Consider the following 26,055-nt stretch of genomic DNA (forward strand, 5'->3'; position numbering starts at 1 on the left):
TTACAAGATGGCACCATTGATTGCATAGAAGTGCTAGTAGTCTACTAAGGTGTTTAAGTCCCATTCCCATCCATTTTTAGCCTGGCTAAAAAACGCCTTAGCGATGAAGGTCTTTGGTGATCATGTCTTCAAAAACATTCACTGTGGAGATAAAGAATGATATGGGTCAACCCCCTTACACCTATTGCTTTCAGATATACTTCTTTTTTGTGCCTTTTTTTGGATGGATTGTCCGGCAAGACAAGAAGTCTTCACAGATAGGAATATTTTGCAAGTTGCGATTTTTGTAATGGTGCATCAAGTAGTCATTTTGTTTGACTGCAGATGAAGCACAACATAGTAGTTGAGAGCTTATGCGACGTTTAATGTATTTACTTTGTTGACACTTTTTAATTGCTTATTAATAATCTTTTTTGTTTTTGCTACTGCCACTTGACAAATTAAAAACATGACATGCAACCACCAATGCTTTCTTAAAAATGTAACACAAATACTTACTTTTATGTATGTACCACTGATTACTTACAATGCCCCTCCCTAAACAATTTGTTTGCTCACAGACCACGCACTCTACACTAACGCAATTTTTTTTTAAAGTATATTAAACAACCATTCCTGGTCTTCTTTTTTTTTGCACTAGTCCTATTATAAGGGGCTTCTATTGCTATTTCATATCCTAAATATATGCAACCTTTAAGCAAAAAAACTCTTCTTTTATTCATATATTTTATTAATATATGTATACACATATGTATCTGCCACATTATATATTACAATTATATCTAACCACCCAAGCTTTCCCCATTTTGTAATCTACACAGAAAGTAATGTTCATCAGTTTAGTCTGTATAACAAATTAAAAACAATGTGAAATAAAAAACAAAAACATACTTCCCTTATAGCAACGTTACTAATAGTATGTTAAACAATTGCTAAAAAAGAAAATAAATTGCTAGCCAAACCTATTCACTTTTTAAAATTCATTTGATTTTTTATGATACATAGGATACTACTTAACTGATAAATAACAGCACCGTTGTTCTTCTGCACGTGATTTCAACAGTACCTTAAGGCATTTATGTTACAATGGGGAATTCCCTAATAACAAATCTGTTTGTGATGCACTCTTCTACACCACAATTCTTATGGCAAGACTGCAATCTTACCAAATTTCCTTCTATACTTTGTGTATAAAGCAAAGTGAAAATTCAGGGGATTTGCACCTCACCTACACTTATTTGCTTGTTTCCACCTGCACATAATTGTTATAATGTTTTTCCCACTTGCCACCTGCAACCAATATAAGAATCACTGTTACGCACAAGCTGTGTGTTGTAATCTAAGTTAGGAATTCTACTATGTCATGGAATGTAGTGAGGCAAGCGATTCCGTGAATCACTCATTCCTTGCTGCTGTATGGTCTACTGTTTTACTTAATTAAACTTATATTCTTACACTGGCAACGAGGGACCCTTTCCTGATAGGGGACAGGCATCTTCAGCACCAATTCCCCTTTTCAACTATTTTTTTCAATTTGGACTGCGGAGACCCACTCTACTATATTTTTGTGTTTTCTCCCTTTGCCAAGCAAGACTGGACCGGAATTAAACGACTATCCGAAACTCACTCCTTGTACCGAAGATCAGTGGCAGAGTGTTTAAACTAGACTGTGCCTTGATTGCACCAGTGGCTGAGTGCTGTGCATGCCGATTGCACGATTGAAGTGTTATGATTGCACCAGTGGCAGTTTGTGATCAAGTTTTGTTTCGCTAACGCAAGTTGAATGTGGATAACAAAGATTTGAATTCCTGTGGCCTCTACTTTTACAAAAGACACACTGGTGTTGTCTTTTAAAATGCACTCACCAGCAGTTTGTTGACCTGCGCGTGTTCCGGTTATTGTCTTTCCACGCGTCACCGCCTTTGAAGCAGCATCAGCGTGTATAGATTTAGATGTCAGTAGTGGCACATGACATGTCAGCAAACAACGCATGGAACAGACGCACGTAACAGACGCACACAACGTTGCGAGCAACATGATCTCAATAACAGCGTTACCTCTTGAAAACACATCAACATGATCCCCTCAAGAGTTCAAGGAATTTATTACTACCAGCTGTAAGACATCGTGCGACGAGCAAGCGTTTAGGACAGCAATTTATAACCTTTGTGACAATGGTGACAACCTTAGTTATTTTAACTTGGTTTTTTTCTATCCATGTTAACTAGTAACTTTTTGTGGAAATATTAGCTACATTGAAGGCAGTGAGGTTTTATTGGGTACAAACAGGAATGTGGATGTCAACAAGTACTATTTTATTTTTCTGCCATTTATCCTTGAAAACTAATGTATGTTTTAATAATCTTATTTTTTCCTACCATTTTTTTCTTTACATTAAGGTTGGTGCAGTGACTCTTAAATATTGTAGTTCATATACATATTGTATTTGTATCATTGTGGAATTTTACTACGGCTGCAACAACAAGCATGTCTCAACCTCCAGCTTTCATTTCAGAAAAGGGTGAACCAATTCTTCCCTGGAAGAGATGGAGGAATGTATTTGACTACTACATTGAGGCAATTGGTTGAGAAAAATTCTCAGCATTCAGAAAACAAGCTATTCTCTTACACAATGTAGGTGTTGAGGGACGAAATATTTACGACAGTGTGGATCTCATGCCTATTGGTATTGGGGAAGGTGAACTAACTGACATGTATGAGATGTCCATGACAATGTTGGAGACCCCGCATTAATGTAGTTTGGAGAGGCATACGTTTTTTTTACCAAGATTCAAGGTCCAACTGAACGGGTTGGAAGTTATGTTGCTTCTCTTAAAACTTTGGCACGAACGTGTGAGTTTAATTAACTCTCTGACTCTCTAGTCAGAGAGCAATTAGTAAGGTGCACAAATAGTACTTGTGTCCAAGAAAAACTCTTGTCTAAAAACCCAACGTTGGTTGTAGCTGATGCCATAGTGGAGGGGATGGAGAATACCTCTTCATGGGTGAAAGAGATGAGGAAAAATCGCGATGATAAGAAGGAGGGACAGAGTGATGTTCATGCTCTGGCAGAAACTGACAGTTTGAAGAGTTCTGACAGTGTGGCCAAAGTCTCTCCTGTTGAAAAGTTTAAAACCCCAGAAAGAGAATCATGCATGCGTAGTTTTGCCAAGGGTTTACCAGTCAAAAAGGATTGTGAGATTCATCTGAATTCTACCACTAATAGTAGCAATGGTAGTTAAAAGGGTTCTAGAGATTTTCCTAAACCTACGTGCTTTAGGTGTGGAAGTTTTTCACACTTCTCAAATGATCCTCATTTTATGCCAGGGAATCAATTTGCATGAAGTGTGGTGTCAAGGGACATTATGCCCGAATTTGTAAGTCATCTAACAAAACTCGCAATCCTGAGAAAAATACTGAGGTTGTACATACTGTAATATTGAACGTTAATGATGGTAACACTGAGGTAAAATAACAATGCCCGAATGTAACATTTTGGTAAATGATAATGAATTTGTAGTCCTAGCTGATTCTGGTTCCCTGTTCACCATGATCGATAACAAGCAATCGGATGAAGTGGTGGGTTTGGACAGTGTAACACTTTCTCCACCTGACACAAGTCCAGTCAGTTATGGGTGTGCAAGAATTAAGGTTCTTGGATATGTCGAGGCTTGTATTTAATTTAAAAAATAGAAACACAGTGGGTAAGGTCTATGTAGCTAAGAGAGGGGACAATTTGTTGGGGTGGAGACACCAACGTGATCTTGGTATCATGCTCAATCCCATTGCAAAGATCCCAGAGATCAAGTCATGCTGGTGGACTGTGAGAGTAAAGATTGTGTGTATGAGAATCAAAGTTGTGAGTATTTCAAAAGATTTCCAGAGGTCTTTACAAACAGTTTGGGTTGTCTTAAGGGCTTTGAGCACCGACATATTCTTAAAGAAAGGGATGATACAACCACTTAAAACTGAACTTGAGAGACTGTTAAAGTTGGAAGTTTTTGATGAATAGAAGCATCAGAATGGTTGCCCCCCATTTTTTTGGCCTCAAAGGATGGTGGTGCCAGTGTTAGGATGTGTGTGGACTTGAGGGGCCTAAATGAATGGATTTGGGTGGATCGAGAACCCCTGCCCAACATTTCTGAGTCTCTCACCACACTTAAAGGAGCCTGTGTTTTTAGTGTGCTAGATTTGTCGTCAGTGTATCACCAAATTTTGTTGCACAAGGATTTGTGACATCTCACATCAATTGTGACACCTCTGGGTACCTACGGCTTCCTGAGAATGCCTTTTGGGTTGACAGCGGCATGTTTCCAGAGGATCATGAAGATGGTCTTCTTCCAAGACGACATTCTGAGTTATGGTAAAAGTGAAGCAGAACATGGCAAGACATTAACTAGTGTTTTGATAAGGTTGAAGGAAAAGGGACTAACAGTGAAGAAAGAAAAATGTCGTATTGGGGTGGAAATATTGGGACATGTAATCTCTGGTGAAGGGATTCAACCCAAAGTGGAACTTGCGGAGAGTGTTGGGAGAGCTCCCACACCCAAAGATAAAGAACAAGTAAGATCATTTATGGGACTCACTGAGGTCTATTCCAAATTCGTACAAGGATTTGCCTGTTTGGCTGAACCTATAAGAGCATTACTTAGGAAGGGATCAGATTTTGTATGGTCTGATGATTGCCAGAAGGCTTTTGATAAGATCAAGTCTCAAATTGGGACAATGCCTATGTTAGGGCACTTTGATGTCAACCGGAAAACTGTGTTAACTACTGATGCCAGCCTCAATGGGTTGGGTGCAGTGCTCTCTCAAATTGTGGATGGAGAGGAGAGAGCAGTTGCATTTGCCTCCAGAGCTCTCAAAGATGCAGAAATTAATTACTATTGTATTGAGACGGAAGCCCTGAGTTTTTTTTGGGCTGTACACCATTTAAAATTTTATCTCTGGGGCATTCCTTTTCTAGTTAAGACAGAGTATCGTCCTTTAGTTCAAATCTTTTCATGTCGGCACACTGATCATATCACACCCAAACTCAAGCGCTGGAATGAAGGTCTTCAGGAATATAATTGTCTCTCTCGATTACCCGTAGAAAAGGAACAAAGTGAAAATGAAATTGAGAGTGTGTGTTGGGTTGCTGAAACGACATTGTCGAGTGAAGAATGGTTGAAGGTTGTGAGGAAAGATAAAGTTCTTGTTTCTCTTGGATTTTGGACTAATCAAGGGTGGCCTGATTTTAAAACCTTGGATCAAGAAATGAAAGCATACTGGTCTGTGAGGCATGAGCTGTCATTTATGTGTGGAAATCCTATGAGAGGAGATAGGTTGGTTCCTCCAGTTGAATTTAGAGACAGAATAATCAACACAGCTCATGAGGGTCACCTGGGATGGAGTCTTACTAAGGCTTGAGTGAGAGAAAGATACTGGTGGCCTGGTATGGATCACATGATTGAGAATGTTGTCAAGGAGTGTGTGTCATGTGCATCCAGTGATATGTCACATTGACCCAATAATGGGCTCTTATCTCCTGTTGAAGTTCCTGATGTTGTGTGGTCGAAATTGGGTTTAGATATTATGGGCCCTTTTGAATTGTTGCCCTCTTTCAAACGTTTTGTCCTACTGGTTGTGGACTATACTTCCAAATGGGTAGTCACAAAATGTGTTTCCTCCGTGAACACTAAAACTGTTATTGATTTTCTCAAAGATGTATTTGTCTCTGAAGGTGTGCCCACGTTTTTAGGTACCGACAATGGAGTACAATTTGCATCTCATAAAAGGTGTAAGTTTCTCAAGGATCACAATATTGTTAATCAGAAAACAGCATTATATACACCTCAGGCTAATGGTTTGACTGAGAGGATGAACCGGATTGTCAAGGATTGTGCTCAGCGTGCTCTTGAATTAAGAATGTCATTTAGTGGTGTGTTGAGAGATACGTGGTGGGCACACCGTAAAACTCCCAATGTAGGCACGCAAAAATCTCCTTTTGAGGCTTTGAAAGGAAGGAAAGTTGTCTCAAAATTGAATCCTTCTTGGCTGCCTGTGTGTTCTGATGTGGGAATTTCTGATGAAGCAAGGCGCTTTAGAATCTCTGAATATCAACGTAAATATAAAGTTAATTATGACTCCAGAATGCATGTGAAGAACAAGAAGTGGAATTTTGGTGACAAAGTTTTGGTGAAGAATCCAATACATCCTTTGAAAGGTAGTACTAGCTTTATTGGTCCATTCACCATTGATGCCAAAAAGAAAACATTTGTGAAAGTGAATACTGGATGTATGTGGAGTATGTTTAGGTTGGTGAAGTGTTTGAGGAAATCCACAAATGTACACAATCCAAGTGGTCATAACCATTTGGATGAGAGTTTTGATCATAACCATTCGGATGAGAGTTCTCATAGTGAAGAATTGGAAACTTCTCCTCGAAGAAGTCGGAATCTACCTGTAAAGTTCAGAGATTAAGTTTTGCATTGATTTTACGTTCTCTCATGATATATTTCTGTATAGGATTATTCCTTGTTGGTTAAATGAAATCTCTAATTTAATTAAATGTTTTCTCATTATATTATTCTTTGCAAGATTTTTTCTTCCATGTTTTAAATGCTTGTTGTTATTTGTTTATTTGATTTGATTTATTATTATTAATTCTTTGTGTAAAGGGAATGTGTTGTAATCTAAGTTAGTAATTCTACTATGTCATGAAATGTAGTGAGGCAAGCGATTCTGTGAATCACTCATTCCAGGGCTGAACGTCTTACCGGACAATTGGTGCTGTATGGTCTACTTATTTACCTAACTAAACTTATATTCTTACACTATCTTTGGTGAAGAAGACATCATTTTTACATGTGTTGTGCAGTTTCAATGTCTTATTCAATCTTACTAAAATACTGAAGCACTTTAGACACACAGCCTTGCGTTTAAAATCAACATATCAGTAGTAGTGTTAGTGTCGTATGTGAAGGGGCAGTTGAGATGTAGCCCTAGCCCAATCTCTGGAATCCTCCATTTAACATTTCATTAACACCATGCTTTATGCTCTGGGTACCAATTTTTAACCATTCCATGTTTCCTCAACAATGCAATATTCCATTTATTGCTGGCACACATCATCTCAGGTCGGAGTCATATTGGATCACATTATGAACACAAGTATCTGCTCTGATATATTTTCCTAGGTTGGCCGTTTAGGTTCACCACTAACTACACAAACTTCATCTGCTCCTTTTGATAACACTCTTATCTGAGAGTACAGCATACCTCTTCTAATATTGATTGTTTAGGAAAAGGGCTCTACTACCAGCCTGCATGTTTTTGTATACCAAGATGTAGCTTAATTATTGAATTTATTTTCAAGAATTGCAGGTGCTACAACACACACAGTTGTCCAACTATTATCAAAAACCTCCCCCCAAAAAAGACCACGTTGTCAATGCTTGTCACAGAGTGAAGCCTACCAATCAGGTGTTAACTCTTTTGTAATGTTTTTGTTTTCGGAAGGCTAAGGATTATCGAGTTGGCAGCCTCAATCTATAAAATTAAATTTTTAGCAATCTTAGTTCGATTCGTAGTATTCAAATGCACCCTTCGGCTTTAATGACGAAGGTTGCTAGCCCTGTAGGCATGGCTATCAGTATTTGTTGACATTTCTTTCCAAGAAGTAGGCAACCAACCTTGAGGGAGTTGGGTAGTACTGGGCTTTCACATACACTAATGAAACCTATTGCTTTGCAATTCTCTGGAGGGGGTGCTGCTTTGGATGTTGTCCTAGTTGAGCATGGTAGCGGCTATGTTGAAATACAGAAGGTAATCCTTTCTGCTACAGGTATTGGCGAGCCTTGCATCACTGTATGTTGCCATGACAGGCTCATGTGTTGTTAATCTGCTGCTGCTGTGCATGACTAATGGATATTTGCTCCACAGTGGGATTTGCTGAACTAGAGGTTGTTCTCACGCTTTGCACTCTGGACATTTGAGCAAGTGTTTCATTTGATGCATATGTAAGATCTGTCAATTTGTCACAGTCATTGGACTGTGGGAAATGTAATGTTACCACTAAGATGCCAAGTGGCCACGTTATTGAGAGTAATTGACCCCTGGGCTGGCATAGGGAGACCCTTCATACCCCTTTTTTCCCTATGTCTTCGACTGATAACTCCAATCAAGGTGCTTCAAACAAAGCTCAGTGAAAAAAGAGAGGATTGCCCTATCTAATTTTAGCAAGTACATAACAGAGCCACTTATTGATACAAAGTCATATTAGCCCTACCACTGTTGATATGCTTTGACGAGCAGAAGAGACATTGGATATTTCCTGATATTATCCAGTGCTGTGCCTGAAAGTGATGTGGTTGCATCTTTGCCCCTAATGCTTCTGTCCTAGGCAGGTTTACCTCCCTCCCTACCCCCTTTCTCCCCCCATTGTTTCATTTCTTCATATCCATTATGCCAATAGTGAAGTTTGGTCACCTTATGGTATTTCTGGTCAACCTGGGAAGGTCATCATGGCCATGACCTTTAGAAATGGCGATGCATTCTGTCCCCCGATCCTCCCTCGGTGCCATGAACGAAAAAGAGAGGGCAACCCTGTGCCCCATTTTCTGCACATGTTGAAGTGCGGCATACCTGTGTGGGATGTAAAAAGTATTTTCAGGAGATTTGTGCACTTATTAAACTGAGCACTACTTCTTGATTATACCAAAATGGTTTAGTGCACTGAACATTTAGTTATATTCCTTTGTCATGAATATAATGTCATAATCCTTTGTAAGTGCAAAAACAGCAGCACTGAATTTGGCTAGTGTCAAAGATCGCATACAGAGAGCCCATACACCAATTGAATAATATGCGCATACATTTTCTGTGCCATTATATTGATTTCTGTGATTATATTCGTTACGGACAGCTGTCACTATAGGTTCTACGAACAATTATCTTATGCCTGGAGCAAATTTCTGGTAATTTGTCTATCACTATGGATGTACCTCTCGGTGAAGCACTGGTGTACCTCCTCCTGCTCGAATAGATCTCATCAGAGGCAGGAGTAAGATGTAGATTTCAACTGAGTTTACCAGAAGTAGAGGGACACAAGAATAGGCAGACAAAAAAATGCAGAAATCCATGTGCCCATTTATTGGCCTCAAGAACCTCGTTAAAATTATTGCCAGTTTAGCGACAAGAAACTGCCGCTAAAACGGCTATAATGGGCTTGCTAATATGCATTATTGAATTCCAATAGAAGCCCAGGTTAGATGTGCTTTTATTTTTATTAGGGTGCATCTGATTAACAATGGTCTTGGTTTTTCTGAATCACATTGCATACCTTGTGAATTAAAACACAAGCAATGTTTTCAATGTATCATATTTAAGAAGTTTTATCCTAAGTTCTTGTTTATAAAAAGTTATTTCTTAACTAAAACCTCGAGTATAGTTCATAACAATACTCCTACCCTTTTGAGTATCTCTGAAATTTTCGTGACACAGTCCAATACCATTAATCATGTACGCAGAAATAAATTCAGAGCTTTCAACTGATGTATGAATGCCGACTACTCCTAAAAAAATTCCTCACTCTCTCTTCTCACTCTATGCGCCAACTCCCCCAGCTCTCTCTTTCATCCATTTTGCTCTAGTCTCTTCCTCACAAACTCACAACCACCGTCTGTTTCCCACTCCCTCTCATTTGCCTTTCCCCTGTCCCATTCTTCTTTAACCATCCCTTTCTCCCTGTCACCCTTGGCCACTTCTATCTAAACCCTCTTTCACTCTCTCTGTCTATCACGCACATATCCTGCTCTGGTATCACAGTCTCTCCTGTCATGCTTTATCCCCAACCCTTTACAGCAACTCCTTCCCTATTTTTTAATTCATTTTTCCATTAGTGAATTTTTTTTTCTACCTCCCCTCCCTCGTAACCTATTTTCCATTTTCTGGTTCTCCAGCGCTGCAAGGTTTTACGAATGACAATAGTGCTGTTCAAATATGATCACTCAACTGCAAACAGAAAGCAAAAATGAACAACACTGTAATTTACAATGCCAATAGTTCTAACTTTCACAAATATGAGACGAATTGCATTGCAAAATGCTTGTTTTCTTCACTTCTGCCTAAGTATCCTCCGGTTGTGGTACTGTTAACAAAAAAAGGCACCTCTCTATCTTTCCTTCTTGTACGAGTAATAATACCAATTGTATCCAGCTTTCTATGACTTTCTTCATTGATAGAGATGTTTGTAATGATGAGGTGTTAATTCATAAACAATTAATACAAAAAAATAAGTCAGTTCAGTCAATGATGCTAAAATGCTTCAGTTTATTTTAAAACAAATCCCTGTAGCACTTAGAGGCTTAGAATGGCTATGATCTGATTCTGCATTTTGAGACCATCCAGGTCCTTCAATACCTTTATCCTGTCTGGTACTTGCTACCATGATAGTCAGGTTAGACTCTTTCAGCACCTGCAGCAATTCCAAATAGAGAAACAGGTGGTCTTCAATGGCAGAACTGAAGACAGCAGTGGAAACCAACAGGGAACATTGAAGCCTTCTGGTCTAGCCTTAGGCAGAGCATTTTCTAGTGGAAGGTAGTAGGAGACTTCTACTCGAAAAGACACCACTTTCGAATAAAAAGAACACGCTGGTGCAGAAAATGCACCCCTCCTTAGCATCCACAGTAAATTTGCCAGCAGTTTTGATGTGACATAAAATCTAATTGGAAAGTTGTCAGCCAGATCACCTAAAGATAAGGACTGCACATCTGTCTTGGTGAAAGGTATAAGTCCACCCCACACCACATCAATTTTTTGAGGAACCCTCTCAGGGGCATGCTATTGATGCTAGTAGCACACAGAAGGACCACTAGGTGGCTCAGACACCCCAAAGATAAGTATCATGACGGTTTTAGCATTGATGCGTCCCTTGCCTTAGCCAATTTCTCACCTATTTGCCTACAGTGTCAATGTCAAATGTGAGTCATAGGGTCAGGCAGAAAACTACTTCAGCAGCCGTTCCATCCCTCTGCTACTTGGAAGTCAAAGAGGGCTGAAGATGAACTCCCTTCACTAGGACATCAGTTTCCTTGCCATGTAAGAGGTAAGGAAGGGCTCACCTTCCTTCTCTCTCTCTTCAGCTTCTCTAACCATTTGACATAGAAGACCCTGGGTTTACCCAAGGGTCCTAAGATATGTAAAGTAATACACTATAGTGATTTTTGCAGCACTTTGTAAGGCCTCATCCATTAATCCAAAAGTGCTCCAAACTCCACAGACTCAGCTGCCTATCCTATTGTCCAAGATTTTGCTCAGTCGGGATGGTCTTCTAATCATATCATCAAATCATCATCGTGTTTGGTCAGCTTCTAACTATCTTCCAGGTCCTTGGTAGACGTAGGACCTGATTTATATTTCAGTGGACAGGCTACTCTGTCACAAATGTGAAGGATATCCCATCCACTGTACTACAAGTGCATTATATCTAATGGCACTTGTCATGCAACACATGTTATATCCATCATATTTGTGAGGGATTAACCCGTCTGCCAAACTAAATGTACAAGGCCATCTGGGACCTGGTGCACAACACATGGCTCATATTATTGTGTGAAGATTATTGGGGATTGCCTATCCCTCAAAGGGCACCAAAACAGATTGTGGAAGTGGGCAATGCTCTCTCCCTTCTGTGGTACTTCCCTGTAGGCAAACAAAAGAGAAGGGAGAAAGACATTACAATTCTTCCTCAGTGGCTCTTCAAAGCAACTTTTTGATCTTTTGAGGGTCATGTTCAACTTCTCAATAAGCGTAGGATTCCAGGACTGAGGGATAAATTTCATAGGTAACACCACACACATCCTGTACAGTCTTCTAATAACCTGAATTAAATTGAACAGGAATACGTTCCTTGGGGTTTGGTACTCTGGTAAAGATCAATGATAGCACAGGCTACACCAGAACAATCAGAGACCTGAATAACTTACAATCACCAGGACAAAAACGTTTTTTGTAAACCTGGGGTCCAGGATTCTGATAAAGTTCATTCTCATATGTCCGTGATGCCCCCATGGAATGAGGAGAGACACTGTCAGTGCGCTGTACAAATCACTGGCCTAACCACTTAGGGAAGAGAGACATAATGTATTTTATTATATTGTTATGTAGAGCAACAAAAAGTGCACTTCTAGACTGTTGTGCATCTTAGTGACACATAGATATTCCAATAAATGTATATCTTCAGCTATTCTCAATAACACCTTCTTTCAAATTTTACACCTATAGGACCAGGAGCAGGGTTTAACCTGTTCGCTGCTCATGACGAGCTCAGCTCGTCATGCAGTACACTGGTCGTGTGCTTATGACGAGCTGAGCTTGTCATGAAACAATAATATTCAAATGATGTCAGCACCCAGCGGGAATTGCCTTAGCAGTCAAGGTGTGTGTAGTGTGGCTCGCTGGTTAGAGGCGGCAGACCCGAGAGCAGAGGACGGCCCGGGACCAGGGTTCGATTCCCGGCGCGGCAGGTTTCTGGACCAGGGTCAGCGGACTCGATAATTCTCTCGCCTCGGTGCCCACTCTGATCAGCGATCACACTCGGCAACTCTGGGCATTAGCTTGCCTCATCTTCACTAACGGCCCCACCAGACCGCCGGGGATGCCTGGTCTCAACCTGGAGATACCCATTAAGGGACCATCTCTCAGGGAAGCCAGGAAGGGTTTCGCAGCGGTCGAAGCGCCTTGGGACCCTACGGGTAAGTAGTGCGCTATATAAATGCCTATACATACAAAGGCTCATGTTAAATGAGCTTATTTAAGAAGTATGGTTTAAAGAGCAAGTTTATGAGACCTAGATTCGACTTGTTCCTAAGGCCTTCAATTAAAGCATACTCCTTCAGTGCATTAAAGAAGCCTGCTTGGGTAGGCCATTCGGGTGATTGCAGCTCAAACATATCAGACAGGTTCCCCAGGACTCAACTAAGAGGCTCAGTCTGTACGTCAGATTCCTCTCCAGCAGGTGCAGGCCACTCTATGCCTACTGGACAAGGCTACCACTCCAGGTTTACCCTGTCTTCTCCCACATCTTCTGTTGGTAAATCCTGTTACTTCTTCTCAGGGACAGGACTCACAGAGAGATCACCTAAGTCACAATACCAAAAATCATCAACCTAGAGTCAGGCGAATCTTTGCCAAGGAGGCACACATCGGGACCCTCAACATTCCCTGCCACTGTGCTTGGGTCAATCACTCAGCATCACCCTAAAGTAACTTCTGCCTAGGGCTAACTGTGCCTCTCTCACTTCAGTATCTCTTAATTTAGGCGCCCCTGAAGCTGGTTCTCAGACTTCTTCAAATGTTCTACCATTATAGTTTTACTGATCAAATTATCTCTGACTGCAAGTACAGGGCCCGCTTTAGTAGAAGCACTTCTGCATGAATCTTACCACATTCAAGACAATAGGATGTACTTCTAATTCACACATGGAATTTAGTGAGTCCTCTGGCCTGCCTTTTCCCACTGCATCATTAGCTACCTAGAAGCACAAAGATGCCACACTTTTTCTTTTGTTTGTATCCCATTAACTGTGCTGGCACGGAGGTAAGTCATCCGACTGTCCACCCAAATTAGAGTGGGCAGTAGGACGTTTTTTGCTATCTTTGTGGCACAGTAAAAAGAAATAAAATCAATCCCCTCACACCGTGGGAGGAAACTCCAATGGTACAAGGGCCATTAATTTACATTTTGCAAAAAACCTCTAACTTTGGGAGTTTGTTTATGAAAAATGTGAAACCTTCAAACGTTTGGTGGAGGCATCGGTCACCAATGAGGGCTGCACACCAAACTTCTCAACAGCTTGTCTGAATCACTGTGATGGTGGTTCATGCAAATCCATTTAGCAGCCGCTGTGCGTCCATTGGGGCGGAGTGGCGTAGCCCCACCAGCCACATGGACCCACCGTTGCCGCGTCGTGAAGATGAGGACACTGTAAATGTATTTCAATCCACAATCCTAATTAAATTAGAATCCGCCGCCGGGAATCCGGGACACACCCGGCGATTTCAGAGTGCCGTGGGTGGGTTGGCTGCTGCAGCTTGAGTGACAGACAGTCCACACACTCAGGCTGCAGCAGACCGTAGTGCGCAAGTGCAATTTGTGGCTGAAACTAGCCCGAGCATGCGCATACTGATGTTCCCCTTAGAGAGAGGGACCCAGGGGGTGCCGGTTTAGTCGGCCGCAGCCCCCAGGGTTTACAAAGGGCGACTGGGCGAGTACTAAATGTGCCCCCCTAGCCAATCCTGTCGCTGCATGCAGCGCCAGGATTGGCTGGTCCACCACGCAGCAGGGCAGGCAATCCATTATTGGATGCCGCGCATGGGGGTGGCACACTGCCTCCTCAGTTGCACTGTTTATGGCCAATCACTATGTGACTTCATGTGAAGCCATGCAGGGATTGGACATTTCGCCGGGATGCACGCGCGGCTGTGAAGTCGGTTCTTGTCTGTAGCCTGGTCCCTGGAGCTCGCCACCTCGTGCGCAGGCAGCAGAGACAGCTATTCCTTCCCTGGGATCATTCTAGCAAGCAGAAACACAGTGCACCTTGCCCATGGTAAGTGGGTCAGGAGACAAGCTTGGCGGGGAGCACTTCAAGGTGCGCGACAGATGCAGTAAAATGCATTCTCAATCTTTGTTCCTTCCCTCCGTGCGCCCGTGGCAATTCCTTCAGTTCTAATCTGAAGGAAAGCAAAGGCGCACACATAAAAGTGCTCTCGGCGAGGTAAACTTTCCATATTAAAAGCACGTCAGTCTGACATAAACAATTAGCTGTCAGGTGCTTGGCTTTGAAAGCGCAGGCCAATTTTCAGATTAGTGCTAATTGCAGGGCAGGCTGGTAGCTAACAGGCCCCGTCGCGCTGGCCACAGCTTCACGAGCCGTGCAGGGGGTGGGCCGGAGCGGCCTGCCCCCAGATTTCTGCCAGTTTGACTGTGGAGTGTGGACTAAAGTAATGGAGCTGGCAGGGTGGAATCAATTACTGGCCAATGAAGATTTTCCCACAGGTCGAGGCTTGGGAAAGTAAGGACGTTCCTGCCTGCTGCTGCCGAGACAGCTGGCATGGATAGTCCGCTGGGAAAGCGGCCTGTGGCAGCAGAAAATGGGGGGACAGCTTTCGGTGATAAAGTGGTGACAGACCATAAATTATAAACAGAGGATTTAGCAATACTTCCAGGGGCCTCTACCTCACCTCCATGTCCACTGTTTTTCATACCAGGCCGTGTTTGTTGAGTGAGTCAATGACCTGGCTTTGTAATAAAATGAGCTTAATTAGACAATTATTTAATTGGCATACAGTGCAGGATTATATCAGAAAAAAAAAACCATGCGGCGTTAATTTATGAAAAGGTCTTTGACTGCAGAAGTTTTGGGGTATTGCCGAACTTATTCAAATTCGAGAAAGTTGTATGCTACCCCACGATTGTTTATTTTGAGAATTCACTACCTCTATCCATCCTCCTGGTTATAAATGCATGGCACGGTTTCCACGTGGAAGCCATCGCTGTCCAATGTATTAATAAAAATAGATACACCTTTCTGCACCAAATGTCTCTCGGGCTGTATTTCTTCTAGATGTCATTGTTATGGTACCAACTTTTCATACTGCGCACATCATGTCCTTTATTGTGTCTAGATGTTATTAACACCTCACGGCATCGAATTCCCTCTTAATTTATCGTCCCTTCCTTACATTAATGAAGGTCCTGCAGATGCTCATAAAGTGACATCAACATCATTCAAAACAGCAGCCCTGTCCCGCTCCCATGCTACCCTATATAAGTGCCCATGGCCCATCCATCTTCCAGTTGTTTACTGTCTTGCAGTCGTCTTTTTAATTTACCATAATAAGGGTGGATCTGGGTTGCATTGGCTAATGGCTGCCTGCATCACCCAGAGTCCACATTCGGTTCCATTCTGGACTCTGGTCATGGTAGATTAGTGTTTGCTATGGAATCGCCGCAGTATGCATGTGCATCTATCTGTAAGTGAGGGCTCTCTTCTGTGCCTTGGAACCCTGAAGTGCTCCCTCCATTTCCCGTTTCTGTGCGACAGCCTTCTTGATTCAGGCTGCCACAGAAGTGGTTGGCCCTAGACTTGCACGATGATCACATCATTCCAAGAGTGGGGCCAACCCAACGAAGGGACAGGGAGGCACAGCTTTTAAAGCAGCTTGTTCTTGCAGATGCCTTCTGCTTGGGGCTGTTTTTAAAGTGATATTTCTCACTTCTCACAGTGCCTTGTCTATATTGGTTAAAGGGAGCAAGGGCTCTTTTAAGAGATTAAGAGACATCTCCCCTGATAGATCAGCTTGGTCTTAGAGTAAGAGAGCTAATATGCTTGTCCCTGAGGCAACTCTGAAAATCCTGGTGACTAAGACTTCCAGGGCACTTCTTGCTCAGCATACGTCTCCTAATCAGGATTTATTGGGTCTCCGGTTTCTTCTCCCAACTACTGGTCTTCCAATAATGCAGAGGAGAATTTAGATACTATCCAGTGCCTGATCCCAGATGCAGGTTGGTGGATTAAGATGGCTTGCATCTGGTTCCCTCATTCAGGTTTGCCTACTGCTCCTGTAGAGGCCACTTCAACTAGCTCAGCTCTCTTTTCACAATTTCATCAGCATCCTTCTAGATTGTTCCTTGCCTATGCTTCCTAATGTCCATGATACAATTTTACAGGAATACAAAGAGCCAGAGAAGTCTAATGTTCCCAGTTTTTGGACCAGAATGTAACCGGTGGGTGATCCAGACCTCTTTCTCGCCATATCTGTGGATCCAGTGCTACCAAACCTGTCAGGAACATTAAGAGTGGTCACAAAGGATTCTGGTATAGCAGGCATAGTGGACCTGAAGGTGGAAGCGGCAATATGCAAAGCCATTTCTGATCTTAATCTGTATGTATTCGTCTCATTCCTCCCAGAGTTTAGTTACGGATCACCAAGCGCATAAATGGGCGATGAACAAGAACATAAATGGTCGGTCTGTGGAAATGGTGGTTTTCACGTTCCTGACAATGTTGGGGCAAATTACCCCAGAAATGGATTTTCAGCTTTATTCCAAGGTTTATTTAGGCATTAATGGTAATGATACGAAACTGGTGCTCATGTAAAGCGCTCTGATACCCGATGTCTCGGATCTAGTGCGCGCTATATAGTACAAAAAATATAAAAATCAGTTGTTGGCCTATATATGGAGGTGCGTTGGAAGTCTGGCAGAGCTAGCCTACGTTTGTGGTCCCAGTAGTGAAATAGCAGCAGGCGGCAGCGCAGAAGGTTAATGTGCCTGCTGCAAATAACCTGTACCTGATGCTGATCACAAAATGCATATGATGTAAATAGGTCAGTGAGTCACTGCTTTTGTCAGAGAGATCCTTTTGTTACTTGCAGTTTGTAAGTTAAAATCCTAACATACAACAGCGAGCTATTAACTGTCCTCTAAGAGCTGCATGCAAACTGCAAGGAAAGAATTGGAGCGTTATGTTTTTTTTCCCACAGTCTTTGTTGGATTACCCTAGTGTTTAAAAAATAAATTGTTATCTTTTCATTTTCAGCACCTGGTAAATCCTGACAACCAGAAACATTACCGCATTTTGGGGCAATTTTTTGGCAAACAACAAGAGGACCCCAACCTCCTTTGCTGCTCTTTCACCCAGCAAACACCAGTGTTAAAGGTAAGGAAACTGATGCTATATTTTTCTACATGGGAGTTAGGGCTATGTATGTGGTAACTAGACTGAAAGAGAGACGTGCTGATTTACTTTACAAAAAGTGAATGCTGCTACTTGTTTGTTAAATAAAAAAAATACTGTGAGTAAGGTACTCAGAAATACATTGTTATCTCTGTTTTTAAAAGTTTTCTAGTGTTTGTTCTCCTTGGGGACTAAACAGATTTTACTGATCAAATGGCATATTATTAAGTACATTCTGTAGCACCTAAACACTATAAACTGTGTGGAAAGACATGCGTGATAAAGTCACATGCGTTGTAATGGAAACGTGGTAAAGGTAATACGTGGTTCCCAATGCTTTGTAAAGGCTGTTTCCCAAATGCTGTGCAACGTCTGCTACTCTTAGAGCTGAGATTTTCATGAAAGTCTTATAGTCTGAATTCAGCAGCGTAATAGGGCGGAATTTATGAAGCTCTGTGGGTATACTGAATAAGCAGCTACCTATGTTATGACATCTATTAATGTAATAACTGAACTTTCACAATTGCTTTATTAACCTTCCTACTTTCTCAAATTTGCTTGAAAATGCACCACTTGTCCACGCTCTTTTCAAAATTTTCTCGGGGGGAAATCACCCCGAACCCTCCTTTGGGGGTTCGGGCTACTCGCTGTGCTTGCTCGCTATGGTGCAGTACGATTGTTATTTTACGCCTCACCACTTTCAAATGTCACCAGCTGCCCCTGCCATTTAGTTCATCATCTGATTAACAGTTAAGTCTCAATTGGTGTAAAGGCAAGGCAGCATCGTAAAGTCCTATGCCTCCCTGACTGCCTTTGGGCCTGATTACGACCTTGGCAGATGGGACACTCCATCACAAACATGATGGATATCTCGTCCGCCATATTACAAGTTCCGTAGGATATAATGTCATTGTAATTTGGGGGACGTTTGTGATGGAGTATCCCATCCGCCAAGATCGTAATCAGGCCCATTGTTCCTTCTGCCAAATTCTCAATCAGGCCCTTGGTCATTCTTGTTTTTCAACTCCATGGACATTTGTTTTCACCCACATACTTTGGTGGCGGCTGCTTTTTAAGTACATTATAACGTAGCGTGGAAGGAGACTCCACTTTACCAAGAGAATGAATCATTGAATTCTACTCACTCTTTTTCAGGAATATTTTGTGTCAGCTTACGTTTTTTCGTATCTCTTAAATCATTACTCAAAAGTTAAAGCCACTCCTACTTTCAACCGAAATGCTTCCGAATGAATGCAAGGATTTTTTTAAGGAACTTAGTTGAAAGTCTTCATACTCCAATGAAATTTGTGGAAAGTGTTTGAACCAGGCAGAGTTCAACCCAAGTATAGACACTGTCTCACATTTGGGGATACTTGGGATGTCTAATCTTGATGAGGGACAATTACGTGTAATAGTCATACCTATGTCATGGGCGTGTGGATTCAACAGCTGGAGCATAGCTTGTCAACTAGAGAGACTGGGATGAAGTGACATTGTGTTTGGGGAGGGGCTTAAGAAGGAACGTGCATGTGCGGACCCCCAATTTATTGCTCACCTGAGTACTGTGAGACAAAGCCTGACTCTGACAATCTGAGGTTTAATGCTATGTATGTTTTCTTCCTAGAGCACTGAGAGATGGCAAGATTCACGTACTACTTGAAGATGAGACGAAGAGGTTTTCTGATGAACTCCTTCCAAGGTAATATCATTGTAGGGTGAAGCTATCTCAAATATTATGTCAGCCAGCTCTGAAGCCCAGAACACAACTTTTAAAAACTTAACAAAATGCAGGAGCATCTTTATATAAGTACGTGATCACAAAATGATGTGCCAGATCCCACTCCTTGTGAATAATGTTCAATTTTAAACAAGTGAGTCAACACTATGCACTTTTTCATGACCTTTGCTAAGTTATCCTGCCTCAACTTGACAAATGCTATCTCAAGCATTGCAGTCCACTGTTGAGTTTCCGACTGGTAATTCAATGTTGACTTCCTACGCTATGGACCTGGGCTGTCAACATGGGGCTGTAACAAGAGAGAAGGGACTGGTATGGCTCAAGGCACGAGGATTGTAATGCTGTTAGAAATTTCCACCCTCTGAGGGCAGAATATCTCAACTTCATTGCGCTAATTTCGTTTCTTTTGTCGCTCCATTGCTTACAGTGGCTTCCGTTGTTCTCAAATGTGTCACATATGCCTTCATGTGCTTTGGTTGCAAGAGGTATAGTTATCAGGCTGATGTAGCGCATACACTGGGAAAGCTGCCCCTTGGGAATATGGCCTGCCTGCATTTTAAAGGATGCCTACATGTTAAAGTAACTTTGCAAAAACCTGGAGGCAATACTTCTAGAATTACAAATAGAGCAGATCACAAACATGTTGTTTGGCAAAGAACAGAATAAACAAGAAAATGAGAAAGATGCAAGCAAAGAAATGGAAAAACGCAAGCCAGACAGGTCCACTTGTGAGTTTGTGGAAATTTGAATATTCTAAATTGCAGAAATGGGCTCATGGCCATACAATCCATGATAGGGGAGGTGAACCTTAAAGGTCCAATCTCTGACTGGTGTTTTTACTAAACTGCTGAAAATGTGTAGCATAAGACACATGTGCAAGTAAGTGGTCAGATTAACCAGAAGACGGGCATTCTTGGCCTCCATGCCAAAAATGTGGAACAGTATCTCACAACATATTAGGCTGATCAGGAAGGAGATAAGCACACACCTTTTCAAGCAGTACCTCATCAACTATTTATAACAAATCTCACTGCTCCTCACATCAACTAAAAGTTACCCTCCCTTCCCCTTGCTAAGCATGGGATAATAAATCATCCCCTACTTCTTTTTGACCACATTATGTAGTCCTAAACAGCCAGGAACATGGTAGCTGTGGCTGCTGCCAATCCTACGTGGGAGGGCAGCACCGAAAAAAAAGAATAATATTAAAAATATAAACTTACCTTTCCTGCCGGCTGCCTCAATCTTCTGCTCTCACGCTGTGCCTCGCTACTCCTATGCTTCCGTCCTGGCCTGCAATCCCCTGAGCACAGGCTCCCAGACCTCACGCAATCCCAGCGCCTCTCTCATGTTATTACTCCCCGCATATGTGAAGTGCTGGGATTGGATGGAGCGGGCCAGTTTCGCGCTCCAGCAGGTAATGGGAGCCTGTGCCCCTGAGTACTGCAGATATCTTCAAGGGACATCCTGGAGATATCAAGTGCGAATGTCAGTGTGGTCATCCTAAAACGACCGGCCAAATTGACAGGCACACTTTCAGTGCTTACCACTCCTCCTCCCCCTGCTGCTGCGGCATGGCCCGCCCGCCTTACACTCCCGACTGAAAGTGAAAAATAAAATGACAATAAAATAGTTTTATTGTCATTTTATTTTTCTTCTGTCTGCTGCATTTCAGCAGTGGGGCGAAGCTCTTCCACTATTCCCTGGTACATAGCACAGAAGAATATGTTATATACATTTGGTAATGCTTTTCCTTGTTGTTACCCTGAACCCACAGATTGTTCAACATTTATTACTCCTCGGTGCCAAGGTAGATTCCCAAAAATATTACAATAGCACTTGCATGCTGGTATGAGACACCATCAGCCTCCAACTTGGTTCCATCCCACCACAGGAATGAGGACACAGAGCTCTATATAGGCACCAGACCTGCCATGTGACATCATATTTCCTACTTATTTCCATGGCTTTACACACATAAACATGACTGAAGAGACTGATTTGAGAACTGGCAGTGAACAAACTAACTAGGCATCTTTTTTAATGGGGTACGTCCTCTCCACAGAATGGGAAGGTTGGGAGTCAGCAAGGTTTTTGCAGGTGGAGAATCTACCAGAAGCAGCATTACTGAATGTAAGTAGCTTATTCTTCTAATGGATGCTTCTTCCCACAGATTCCTCACTTTTGGAGTCAGCGCTTAAGTAATCCCCAAAGGATGTAGGCATGAGGAGTGGACTTACTGAAAGAAGGCCTGCAGAATCAAAAGAGACAATTTAACCCACCATGCAGACCTGAGAATCAGTGCAGTAGAGCCTGGTGAAAGTTTGGAAGTAATGGTTTGGCAGAGTTCCAGGATAAGGAAACCCAAGCTAAAGCTATGGTCATGACCTTTACTCTAGAGGAGTGAGCTTGAGGCCGTCAGTCGATACCATCAAAGAGTTGATCATCAGTGTGGTAGCCCTTGGTCATATCAATATTGAAGCTAAAGACACTTCAATGGGCCAATAGTTGCAATCCCTCCTTCTTCTTAGATGAATGGGCGGGAGAAAAGAACATGGGAACTGTAATGGATAGCCTGAAATGAAAGGGTGACACTACTTTCGGAAGAAAGAATGAATGTGTATCAATTTGTCTGGGAAAAAGGTTGTATGCGGAGAATGAACAAAGCATGAAGCTCACTGAAGTGATGTGCAGAAGCGGTTTAAATGAGAAATAACGTTTTAAAAGTGAGAAGCTTAAGAGGGCAACTGGGAAACAGTTCGAAGGGGGAACACATCAAAAAATTGTCAACACCAGATTGAAGTCCCATTGCGTCATGGTAAAGGGAGCAGGGGAAACAAGCAAGATACCCCTTTTAGGGGGCTCATCACAACTGGTGATTTGAACAGTAAGGGCTGACCTGGTACACAAAGAAAGGCCGAAAGGCCCAATAAGTATCCTTTAACTGTGTCTACAGCAAATCATGGCCAAGTCAAGAACTATACAAACAACCATACATCAGATAACTTTGCCGGTAAAGGGTCATTATCCACGATTCCAACACACAGAGTATATAGAATCAGTGGAATTATGGCAATTGGCCAGAATTACATCCACCACTTATACCAGATTGTCAAATCCTCTCAGCTAGTTCTTCTCAATGTCTATGACTGAAAGTGTAGATTGTAGAGGCTCTGATGAAGCACCTTTTCTTTGTCTCTGGCAAAGGAAGCTGAAGTAGATGACAGATGCACAAGTTCAGAAGTTCAGAGTACCAGACCCTCATTCAGGGCCATCAGAATGATCTAGGTAGCGTTGTGCCTCACTTTTCTCCGAATACGCGGAAACAGAGGCAATGGTTCATATGCATGCAGAAGGCCAAAACTCTTCCCTACAGATCTTTGAGGAGAGAACTGAAAAGGGCAACACTTTGCATTGAGCTTTTTGGCAGGCGCTGACAAGGTCCATGGAAGTGCATACTCCTTTGGGCAAACATCTTGAGCCATATCCAGTTGTACATGGCATTTGTGATTGTACAGTTGACACCTGCTGGGTTTGTCCACTCTGGTGATGAGGGACCATGCTAGATGACGTGCCATCAGCAAAATCTAATTTTGTCCTGGCCAGTTCCACAACCTCAACTCCACAAAGAGAGAACATACGACTACACCACCTTGCTTTTGCAATATCACATGGCAGCTGTAGTGTCAGACAGCATCTGGATACACTGCTTCTTGATTGATGGAAGATAAGCCTTGACAGCCAACAAAATGCCTCACGGCTCCACTAGGTTTAATTTCCACTTTGTTCTAGTGACCTCCCCCGTTAGGGACCATGCATCTGTTACCACTGTGGCCTGTGGCAGGAGGTGATGAAGTGGCCTGCTGTATATCAAACTGGTGCCCCTCATCCACTACTGCAAAACCCTAGAAGCATCCTCAGGAATGTGAGCCTTCTCGTCCAGCACGATAAAACTGATTCCGTTGCAGGTGCAAGTTCCACAGAAGGGTCTGCATGTGCTACCCAGGAAAGGGCACCTGCAGGATGCCAAAGTCTAGCAGCCTGAAAACTATCAAGGCAGGAAGAATAACATTTGCCTGAAAAATTGAGGTAAGAGCCTGAATGTCCCAGACTTGCTGCAGGGACTTAAAGTCCTTCAAGCCAATTGTGTCTAACTTGGTCCAATGAAGGGCAGCTTGAGTGTGGGTTGGAGGTGGGATTTCGACATGTTGATGGAGAGCCCCAGGTTGAACAACATTGACATCTTGCTCCACAGATGAACTAACTAACTGATGTGAGTCTGCCTTCATCAGACAGTCATCGAAGTTCAGGAACACATGTAGGCCTGATCTGTAAAAATGGGTTGAAATTACAACTTGGCCTTTGTAAAGACTCTAGGAGCTGATGTAAGGCCACATTCAAGGGTCCTAAATTGAAATGTAGTATAACCCACAACAAAACACAGGTAGGGAAGGACGGCTCCTCCAGCCGCGGCCGGTAGTGGGAGTACCTGCTGGGCGGTGACGTGGGGAGGGGCAGGGTGGGGGGTAGTAATGTATGGATTACGGACCTTATCAGGTAAGTAAACATATAAATAAATAAAATGAATTTTGTTGCGTGCACTTCATTACCAAATGCGATGCAGTGCGCACAACGAAATTCGTGCCCCTCCCCCTCCACACGTCCTTGCTCGGCAGGTACTCCCACTTCCGGCTCCCAAGTCTCAAGTCTGTTACAGTCTGATCTTCCAAAAGAATACACATTCTCACATTCCCACTGCTTTAGATGACCACAAGAGTTGTGTTCACGATGCCCAGCTCCGAACAGTAATCGAAATTCCTGAGCAAGGTGGGCTTACCGCAGGGCGAAACTTCTGCCACGAGGGTCTCTCAGCACCGAACTCTCAATCCTGCATCAGCAACTCTGCTCTTCTCCAGCTTCCATGCTCGGGGGCAAAGTGGCCTTAAATATTTACTGAAAACACTGTGGCTGCCGGCCTTCTTTAATAAACAGGTATATAATGCACAACTTAAGTGCTGACCTAGCCCTATCTTACAGGGGGGTAGCGCCTTTCCATGCACTACCAGTGGTCAGGAGCAGGCCATCAACCCAGGTGCTCAATGCCCATTACCTCTTTGATCGTCTTCACATCCCACTCCTCAACAATGAGCTGCTTGTCTGCTCTACAGAAACCTATTACCTATCAAAGTCGAATACTTTCCCCAAAATGAACTCCCACGGGGCCCGGCATACTTAAAGGAGGAAGTGCATCACCCACACATCCTGAGAATGCAAAAGAAACCCAAGAGTAAGAACAACACAAATCAATCACCATAAACAAAAAAAGGGCGGGAATGACAGGCTCAGGAATGGAACAGGAAGACGAGGACTCAGAGTAATGAAGATTACCGGTGAGTAACTGGGCATTGGGCTGAAAGGTCTTAACCCCCACCCCATCAGGTTCAGTGTGCTGGGCTAACTGGGCTGCGGCTGACAGCCTCTAGGACATGCAAATCTAAAAGTATTCATTTGTCCTCCTAAGGACATTCATAGACTTTAAAAACTCCTGTTTGTCGCTTTAAATTATTTCTGTGTCCTTTTCTGCCCTGCTCTTCTGTGAACAGCTCTGTGAAGAGCAAACGGACGAAAGGGCATGTTTGAAGTAACAGCAGTGGTGAAATAGACCCATTCCCATTCACAGACAAACAACAGGAATGCCAGAAACACTTTCGCAACAACAAAAAACAGAAGAACTCTCCATCAAATGACAATTGAAAGACAGGATGTTTGTTGCCTTCAGAGGGATAAATAGATACATTTTGATGAATGGCTTTGAACGTATATTTTAATAGAAGTTTGTCTAATTTGCTAAAAGTTATAAGGTCAAGCACAATGTGCGGCCCTATTTAACCAGCATTGGTAAGCAGGTAGGTGTGCCAATAAAGTAGCAGGGAGAGCCAAAAAAGAGCTGATACGCGAGTCTGACTGGGCACTAAATTGCCTGGGCATTAGCCAAGCCCAGAAAATGTTGGACTTGTAAACTGTGCAATTAAAACCCTATAGATTTTTTTTAGGCTCTTCAAAATCCCTTTAACATGTGTAACAGTTCCCAGCCTGGAACAGCCTGTGCTGCCCCAGCCTCACTATCATTCATACCTGAGATCTCTTTAGACCAGGTCAACTCTCTGATTGGGACCATTAAATCAGGCAGCCCAGTAGACCTCGTACCTGCCCGGGTCATGCACCTCATTGGGAGTGTCCTCAGCCCCTGCATTCGGACGGTGATTAACCGTTCCCTATCTGAGGGACTGGTCCCTCGGAGGTGGAAGGAGGCCATAGTCAAACCTATCAGAAAGAACACCGCCATCCCTTGGTCAGACATGACCAACCTGAGGCCTATCTCCCTCTTGCCATTCATCGGCAAATTGACTGAGAAACATGTCAATCACCATCTCTCCACCTTTATTGAGCAGACTGGCAGCTTAGACCATTCTCAGTCCGGGTTCAGGCCCAGGCATGGTACTGAGACCGCCCTCCTCTCCGTTACGGATGCCATACGCATGTCCCTTGATAGAGGGTTGTCTGTGGTGTTGGTGCTGCTGGACTTGTCCGCAG

The 26,055-nt window shown here is 42.8% G+C and overlaps 1 protein-coding gene across 1 annotated transcript in view; it reads left to right on the forward strand.

Annotated features, from left to right (window-relative positions):
* Positions 1-26,055, forward strand: part of LOC147731391 (uncharacterized) — a 345,351-nt gene that overhangs the window by 137,314 nt on the left and 181,982 nt on the right. The window contains exons 2-3 of the mRNA XM_086956439.1: positions 17,586-17,705; positions 19,348-19,422. Coding sequence (XP_086812565.1) covers positions 19,359-19,422 — 64 coding nt within the window. The 5' untranslated portion in view covers positions 17,586-17,705; positions 19,348-19,358. The remainder of the gene's footprint in view (positions 1-17,585; positions 17,706-19,347; positions 19,423-26,055) is intronic.

Source organism: Lissotriton vulgaris, chromosome 2_1, assembly GCF_964263255.1.
Source record: "Lissotriton vulgaris chromosome 2_1, aLisVul1.2, whole genome shotgun sequence".
NCBI classification, from domain to species: domain Eukaryota; kingdom Metazoa; phylum Chordata; class Amphibia; order Caudata; family Salamandridae; genus Lissotriton; species Lissotriton vulgaris.